Source organism: Belonocnema kinseyi, chromosome 5 (assembly GCF_010883055.1).
Source record: "Belonocnema kinseyi isolate 2016_QV_RU_SX_M_011 chromosome 5, B_treatae_v1, whole genome shotgun sequence".
In the NCBI taxonomy this organism is placed as follows: domain Eukaryota; kingdom Metazoa; phylum Arthropoda; class Insecta; order Hymenoptera; family Cynipidae; genus Belonocnema; species Belonocnema kinseyi.
Window position 1 is genome coordinate 77,722,348 of NC_046661.1, and position 9,649 is coordinate 77,731,996.

The 9,649-nt window shown below is 27.1% G+C and overlaps 1 protein-coding gene across 4 annotated transcripts in view; it reads right to left on the bottom strand.

The window, feature by feature from the left end:
* Nucleotides 1-5,256: 5,256 nt before the first annotated feature.
* Nucleotides 5,257-9,649, bottom strand: part of LOC117172298 (DNA-binding protein Ewg) — a 45,549-nt gene continuing 41,156 nt past the window's right edge. For all 4 annotated transcript variants that reach the window (XM_033360063.1, XM_033360064.1, XM_033360061.1 and 1 more), the window contains exon 8: nucleotides 5,257-6,305. In XM_033360063.1, coding sequence (XP_033215954.1) covers nucleotides 5,971-6,305 — 335 coding nt within the window. In that variant the 3' untranslated portion in view covers nucleotides 5,257-5,970. The remainder of the gene's footprint in view (nucleotides 6,306-9,649) is intronic.

Here is a 9,649-nt window from a genome sequence, read left to right on the forward strand (position 1 = left end):
ATTATTTGTTATTGAAAAGTCCAATTTTATAATTTTTGTTCAGAATTCATCTACTTTGTTCAAACTTCAAGTATTTTGTTCAAAAGTCAACTTTTTTTGATTGCAGATTCTTTTATTTGGTTAAAAATCAATTGTTTTTCATTGAAAAGTTCCCTATTATATTTTTGATTTAGAATTTATTTCTTTTCATTGGAAATTCTACTATTGTGATTGCAAACTTAATTATTTTGACTAAAAATATTATTATTTTGTTGAAAATGCAATTATTTTGTTAAAAAGTAATTTTTTTGTTGGTTTAAAAGTAGTCTTTTTCGATAGAAACTGAATTATTTTCATTGAAAAGTCTACCATGATATTTTTGGTTTAGAATTCATTTCTTTTAGGTGAAAATTTAATTATTTTATTGCAAATTCAACCATTTTGTTGAAAAAATAAAAAAAAATTCGGTTGAAAATTAATTATTTGTTATTGAAAAGTCCAATATTATAATTTTGGTTCAGAATTCATCTACTTTGTTCAAACTACAAGTATTTTATTAAAAACTTATATTTTTGTTTGAAAGTTCATTCTTTTACATTGAAAATTCTACTATTTTGTTAATAAGTTTATTTTTTGACTTAAAAGTAGTCTATTTATATTTATATTATTGCTATATTTTTGGTTAAGAATTCATCTCTTTTGGTTGAAAATTCTATTATTTGGTTCAAAATTGAATTATTTTGGTAAAGTCATATTTTTAGTATTAAAGTTAATTATTTTTCATTGAAAAATCTACAATCATACAGGTATTTTTCGTTCAGAATTTATCTCTTGGTTGAAACTTTAATTATTTTCTTTTCAAAATTCAAGCATTTTGTTAAAAAGTCATCTTTTTAGCTTCAAAGTTAATTCTTTTCCATTGAAAAGACCACAATCATATTTTTTGCTTCAGAATTCGTCTTTGGATAGAAATTAAGTTTTTTTGAATTGTGAATTCAACTCTCTTCTAAAAGATTCGTCTGTTTGTAATACAATTTGAACTACTCAGTTAAAAATTAAAATCATTTGTTGAAAATTTGTCGCGTTTTATTGAAAGTTCAACTATTTGGTTGAAATTTTTTTGTCTAAAATTCATATTTGAAGGTTTAAAAGCATTTTAGACTGAGTAGTCTGAAATCACTTTTACCATAATTTACATTATATTTTATCGCGGTCTTCTAAACTATTGAATTATTTATAAAACTTATATAATGAAGCAATTAGTATTAAATAATAAAATTAGCATTAAACAGTTGAATTCCTTTTATTTTTATTCCCAAGAATGTACTACTATGTCCAATAGTTTTTTTTCTGCTGGTTTCGTAAATTAAATCTAAATTCATTATGGTATAAACTCGGCTTTATTTTTACACCGAAATTAATGCAAAGCTCAAAAATGTGACAACACCGACGACTTATTTACAATTAACATTACATGGCATCGGATGATAAAATAATTTACATTTACAGCGAGCGAAATTAATGCTCACTCATTTTAAACAATCCTAAAAAAATTATTCTCAAACCTCTCAGAAAACGTACAAAATAAATAAATAAAAAAAATTATAATTTTTTTTTTTTATCAAAGATAATTAATACAGAACCGGTACACAGAAAAATTCATTATTAATAAATTACGATTATGTTTTATTTTATTTTTTTTTGTAAGAATTTATTTCGTTCGCTGTACTTTTGGTGAATCTTTGGGGAATCTTTCAGATCCGAGACTAAAAACGGAGGACAATTGACAAGGAAGTTTCAGATCTCCTTGATCAAGATCCTACTTTATATAAATACTAATATTTATACAAATAAATGTATGTGGGTGAATTCACTGGTCATAATAATTAAAAAATAATACAACATGATCCCTAATCATCTGATACCTCGTCTATCGAATATATTTATACAATAAATTTTATTACATTACTCCCTCGATTAAAAAGAAGCTCATCATTTCCGGGTCTCTGATCTTCTTCTTGTAATTTAAATGAAAAAATTTAACTGTTTTTAAAGCGTAATTCATGATTTTTTTTTATTTTAGAGAGCAGTAGAAAAGGCATGTGATATGTTTGGATTTTGTTTTGTATAGTAAAAAATATATTTTTAATTTGACAAACTGTTGTACATTTTTATTGAAAACTTCAAAACTTTATGATAGAAAAACTAATTTAGCTCAATTTTAAAGTTTTTAAATTCGTTAATATAAAAATGTGAAAAGTAGCCAAATATGAAGAACATCTAAATTTAAAAATTTCATAATTGGCTAAATAAAAAAATTCGGAATCTTCATTTCTAACATTTAATTGGCCTTAAAATAACAATGTTTCAAAATAAAATATAAAATTCAGATTAACTAATTAAAAATTAAAACCCTTCAAAAGTCGATTCGTTTTATAAAACTTTCTAAAATTAAAAAATACTTAAATTTAATTTTCTTTCCAAGAAGAAGGGAACGACTCTCGAAAACGAGATTGCAACTTTTATTACACTTTGCCTAAATTATGACGTACTATAATAATACCACGTAAAAAACGACTCGGCATTTAAATGCACAATTGTGGTTCAAAAACACTGGGAAGCGAGACAATAAGTCGCGAAAATGCCACGAAAAATTATAATTATTTTACATTCTAAAGGATTCTTTTACATTTTTTTAAAAAACGTTTTTTTTTTGAAAGCAAAAACATTTTACTTTTATACAAAAAAATGAATAATGAATGAAAAAGGACTTTGTGCGAATCGCTTCGCAATGATCTGTGTGCATTAGAATTTCGAATCTTCGAAAATCTTATTTTCTATTTGTACCCGTCAGAAATTCTTCGCCTCTCTATAAACTGCTATTTAATTATGCTTGCAAAAGTATTTTATTTACGATCAGCAGGTCCAAAAAATCAGAAAAGTGGATTTAAAAATCAACTGGCTTGAAATTCTACAATTAACTACATTAATTTCAAGCCGTGAAAATTTTCTGGACCCAACTAATTTATTTCATACATTCTCTAAAGAATAAAATCAGTTGTTTTCCTGAAAAAATCTGACAAAAAGGACCATTTAGTTCGCTTCACAACTAACGATTGCATAAATACAAAATCATTTTTCAACAAAGGAAGTCTACTGATTGAAAGTCAAATTAATTTTCCCTTTTGTCCGAGTTATCGAAATTATTTCGCCCTCTTTGGATTTGAATCCGGAACTTGAATAGGTACAAGAAACTCAGATCTTAATATTGCACTTTGGCACGTTGACCGTAATAGAGATTAAAAATTAATAAAAATTATTATTAAAAGTTAAGTACCGACTTTAAGTAACGGATCCAGGAATTTCCAAGCTTCCAAAAATTTCCAATCCAATGATAAATACGACGTAATTACAATTTTAATTACATTTCTAATATAATTATTTAATTAATTAATTAATAATTAAAATTCTAGAGCCAAGTCTTCGGCTTTTTTCTGACTATGCACACTCACTTAATAGTTCAGAAGTACACTCATCTTTTTACGTTCTAATTCAACGAAGACCAGTGACCGTCCAAAACTGGATTTTTACATTCTCATAATGAGAAGGTATTAATAATTTTTTTTTACAATTTTTTGTTCACTTATTTTTTTATACGCGTTCCTTAAAGATAGAAAAACAGTGAAAAATTACTGCCTCGAACTATGAATTTATTGTTTGGTATTCAAAAGACATAGACACACAGTGCGTACCCGAAAAACGCAATCGCAACGCCTTTTTTTCGAGATTGAAATTATATTTTCAAAGTTCTGATATTACGATTCGGAGGTCGAGAAGAAACAGGATATCAAGTTGCAATCAAAATTTCGAGAATTTCATTTTAAATTTGAGAGTTGGGGGGGGGGGGCAAAAATTTCGAATTTAACCATTAAAAACTTATTTTTTGGTAAATATTATTTATTAAAAAAAATAATACAATCAAAGAATTTTTTTGAATGTTTAAATATTTCTTAAATTATTTTTTGAATTCTAAAAATAACAATAATTGAATAAATATATTTCTGAAAAAAAAGGTTTTGTTTGAAAATATGCATAGTAATTAAAATTTTTTGAAAATATTTAATTATATTATATTTGATAAATGAACAATATTTAACCAAAAACAATGGTTAAAATTATTTAAATTCGGGAATTTTATTCTTCGAGATTTTTCAGTCGCTCCTTTTTTTTATTACTTTAGAATTAAAAAGCGGCTGCATTTGAAAAAGGATTTTAAAAATTGAAAAAATATCCAAAAAGTTCTGTTTTATGAAAGAAGAAATATTATTTTTTATGAAAAACGTGTAAAACTTATAATTATTTTTACAATAGTTTTTGTAACTACAATTTTTTCTTAAAAATTTTTAAGGAATCGTTCAATTTTAATCAATCGTGGCTTTTTTTCCTTAAAAATGTTGTTTTCATTTTTAAAAATATGCCAATAATCTCTAATATACTTATTTATTTACAAAATGTTGGCTTTACAAAAAATTGTTTGAGCGATTTCAGCTATAAAAACATTTACTTTCAAAATTGGAAATAGTAGAATTTTAGAGAATTTTTTCTGCGAAAAAATAAGTGGGAAATCTGAAAAATCCGGAAAAACAAAATTTCCGAAACTGTTTTTCCCGATGTTAAACAATACATTGTTTTTATAAATATTTATTTATTAAAAATACAATAATCAGATATTTTTATATGGCAAAAAAATATTTTTAATGTTTAAAGTTTCTAAAATTATTGTTTAAAAAAATTTCATGCAGAAATATTTTGTTTCAATAATTATTTTTAATTCAAACAATAACTTTAGAAAGTTTTAACATTAAAAATAATTTTGTTATAGAAATATTTAATTATTGTATTTCTAAAAAATAATGTTTAAAAACATAAATTTTCAATTGTTTAAATTCGAGAATTTCCTAAATCAGATATTTCATAATTTTGTAATATTATAAACTGTTCGGGAATTTTCCAATTTAGGAATTATAAAATTCGGGATTTTTCAGTCGTTCCAAATAAGTCACCAATTAATAACGTTAAACCATTTTTTTAAAAATTCAATTGCAAAAAACGCTGTTAAAATAATTTTTTTAAAGATTTAACATTCATTCAGTCAAAATAATCGAAATAACTGAACCCCAGATTTTTAAAAATACCAAAATCTTGACTGCAACTCACATAAGGAAAGATCGCAAAAGAAGCTAAAAAAACGAAAAAAATAAAACACAAATAATATTCACTTTCCAAATTTAATAAAAATAGAAAATAAACAGAATCCACAATGCATGCAAACCATGACTGATCTCCTTCCCAATAAAAAGTAAAAATAAAAAAATTCCGTAAAATCGCTCAGGAAACAAAGTAAAAAAATTAAATAATACTTAGATATATATAAAACAATCATATCAAACTTAATTAAATCAATAGATTTAATTAAATTATTACACTACTATGGCACATTTACTGGAAAATTGATGTCAGCGAGACCTCAAATCTTGAGGGCGCGAGAGTGGAAAAGATAAAACATGGCCGACATAAGTAGATGACTTTTAATCGCAAAAAAAACCTCTACTTAAAATTCACAAAAAGTTTACTAAAAATATATATTAATAACTAATGTAGCATTTTTACTTTATGCATAAAAATTTAAACTTTCAGAAACCAAGGAGGGAAAATGTCGTTTTTATATCTATTCGAAAATCAGCTGCTTTATGCCGGCCATATTTATTTCTTCGACAGTGGCGCCCTCAAGTTTCCAGATCCATATTACTGGGAAAAAATGGTAATTCATAGTCGACCTTAGAAAGGCACCCCGCTCCCTCCCTCTAAATAAAGAGAACCGGAAGATGCCCATTTGATTTCCATCTGCCCGATAAAATGGGCATCGCCCAGATAAACTAGAAAACGTTGCAAGTGCGTTAAAAGGGTATTGATTCGAAGCCTCAGATGGATTTACTCGGGACTGGAGACGGTTTGCTGTTGCTGACTGTCTTCGTCTTTGACGATTTCACCCTGCATCGCTTTGGTGAGCGCGTTGGCGTCCTTGAGGGAGATGACCTGGAGAACCTGGTGTTCTCCATTTGCGTTTATCATGGTCATGGGGTGGCCACCCTGAATGGTGACGGCCTCGATGCTCGCTTCCCCATTTCCTGGTTCTTGTTTTGGAATCTGAACCATTTGGGGCACTACTTGCATGGTACCGTCGCTCTGAATGTTTGCCACCATTGTCTGGTACATACTGGCCGACACTGGTACTGTGATGACACCCGAGACTGAGACTGGATAGCCTGAAACACCGAAAGGAGTGTCCTCGCTTCTGTCCAATTTTTTCAGGGGGGGAATTTTTTATTTGGAAGGAAAGATATTTTTAGAGAGAGAGAAAAAAGGTCTGGTGCCAGTGGAATCGAGAAGAGGTGAAGCTTCAGGATCGAAGAATATTTCCTGCGATGTTTTTTGAAAAAAAATGTTTTCTAAAATCAGTCAGGGTGTCTAGTGATTAGGCAATTTGAAATGACCAATTATTGTTTAGTTTTATTATTAATGTTAATTATATGAAAGTTTTTGAAGAATATTGCAAAAGTAGAGAAAATATCAAAAGTTTTCTTAAAATTTAAATTAAGTCTAATATCATAAACATTTTTGACGTACTTTAGATCGTTTTGAAGGTACATTTTTATACAAATTACACCAACTTATCGCGATTATTTATGCGGAAATTTTTTCTTGCATGGTGCAAAATACTTAAATTTGAAACAAAAATGTTGGGAAACTTTTTATATTTATTGGGCTGATTTATTAAAAATGTATTCATTGGTATTTACCATTATTTTCCTACAGATTAAATGTCTTCAATTTTTCCAACTATTTTGCAGCATTCAAATTAATTAAAAAGCAAAAAAAAAAAAAAAAATAGCATCATCATTACTGGGACGCTTGATGTATATTAGAAAATAAATATCTCATTTTTCCGGTTAGAATGTTATGAATTTCTAAAATGGGCCAATAAAATTGAACAACATGTGTGTCTAAATTTGAATTGAAGAAAACATTTTTAAATTAAGTTAAAATAGATATGCTTTATTTTGAGCATTTAAATTTGAAAAGCGAAATTCTCCAATTATTCCATATTTTGAACGATTTTAATTTAAAATATTAAAAATATTATAGGGTGTCATTTTTAACGTAAAATTTTAATTTTGAAACCAATACATTTTTGTCGGTTCAGGCTAAAATTATTGAATTTTTAAGACTCAGTTCAAAATTCTTTAAATCTAAACGCATAAACTTCCAAATTATTAAATTCTTGAAGTTTTTAATTCTAATTTCTTAAATTTCAAAAGCTTTTAATAAATAGGACATCTAAAAATAAAGGCGATTACATGTTTGTTACCGACTTTGGCAAAAGATCCTAATTTAAAAATTTCGAAAATATAATTCGAAAGCTTTTAAATTTAAATTTGGACGGCCAAATAATTATGTAAGCTTTCCGATTCGAAACTTAATATTTAACCGTTTTCAATTTTGAATCATAAAGTTTCGAATCTTCGAATGGAACATAAATGTTGAAATTTAAAACGATATTTTTTTGAAAATAAGAAATTAAATTTCTTCGCATCACTGAGAACGCATATTTGAAATTACAATACTATTTAATATTCTAAGCACTAAAAATCGGAGTTCCTCCTAAATAAATGGATTGTTATTAAAATACTTCCATTATTCGAACCAATGAAAAACTGAAATCTATAGACTTATATTTACATAAGAAGTTTCTAAGCTCAATTTATTTTGCAGGCGGAACAATAGATTTATCATATAAATAAAATTTTGATTCTGGTCATCCACAAATAAAAAAAATATTGTAAATAAAGAAAAGTTTAATATTTCAAGTTTAAAAATCAAGGAAAAGTATCAATTATTAAAATTCCGTAAAATTTGTAATTGAAGAGGGTAAAACTCTAAAAAAAATTAAAATAACTAAAATACTAACAAACGTGCTGATAAAATATACTTGAAAAAAAAACAACATAGTATCCAAGTGAAAAAATTTCTCTGTAGTCGGTCTTGTCGATTCCACAGTCATACCAAAATTAAAAAAAAAAAAAACCGATTCTCTCAAAACGAAGTTAGAAATAAATGTTTTGAGAAACGAATGTCCACTAATTAAAACTTTGTTCTCAAAATTCCAGAGAAATTTTTTCACCAGGTTAGAAAAAAAAGAGCGATTGTAATTTTTCAAATATAAAAAGAAATTCCCCCTAAATGACTTGGACGAAATAATGAAATCCTAAACTTCTTTTTTATACTGACAAATTCTCGCTCTTTAAAATAGAAATCCGGAAATAGAAGTAGAAAGGCAGAAATCAAAAAAAAAAAGGTGGAAACTAAATCTGTACAAATTTTCAAAAAATCTTCAGTGTAATTCTATCGAATTCTGCCCCGCTTGGAAAAAATGAAAATTGAACAAAGTAAAAAGCATCAACAAAGAATACTCTATGTACAGTGGTTTTTATTTCTTTGTGCTCATGTAAGATCAATCATAATCTTATCGATATTGGTGATGTTATAATAATAATAATAATAATAATAGTAATAATAATAATAATAGTAAAACAGCTACAGATTTTCGTGATCTTCGCTTATCTCGCGTATCCCTGGTGAAAAAATTTCTCTCAAACTTTTCCAAAATTCTCTCACCCTCTCGAAACACTTTCCATTCTCAATATCGAAAATCCTAAATCCATCTCAAACAGGCTGCTCTTTCAGCAGCACTTTTCAATATTTTCTTCAGAAATTTATACAAATTTACCGAACCTTTATTATTTCTCTGAAAACTTGCGCTCTCTTTTCTCTCTCACTTTTGGTTGCCACTATTCCATGTATCCAAAGTCGGAGAAACTCGGTGAATATTTCAGAGAAATCGTTTCACCAGGGTCGGCTTTAAGAATCCACTCAATTTTTTAGGTGCTAAATTTTCGCAAAACACATTTTCCGAGTAGTAAACGACGACAATTTCCAATCAACAATAAAATTTCGTGTTCGTAAAAAAATTGAATCGATCAATCAGAGACACGTGCACAGAGTTGCAAAAATTAAAATAGAAAATAGAAAAAAGAAAAGTAAAATAAAAAAAAGGGGGAGGGTAACTACTACTGAGATGAGAATCGAGGTAATTTACAATTTGTCAAATTACAAACGATAAATTATAAATTACAACTCTCTACGAATAAAAACAATACAATATAATATTGTTCGAGAACTCGTCTTTGGCACTGCAACTTGTGAGTTCTAAGTTTCTGAGAGAATGATGAGTTTACAAATATTCCGACATGTCGATTCCCTCAAAATGTTCCATTCCATATTAAGATCTAGAAGGGATTGGTTTAATTATTTTCTGACACGCGATATTTTAAAAATAAAAATCAATCCAAATACATCCCAAGAATCGACAGTCCACACTTCTTATTGCTAAAATACTAACAAAAAAAAATGTCCTACGAGAGAATCCGTACAAATATTATTCAAAGGACTTGAAAAATAATTTTTAAATTAGTCTACACTTAATCTACAATTCTACACAATGTGCATCACACAGATGAAATTAGTAACAACAATATTTACATATTTCCAT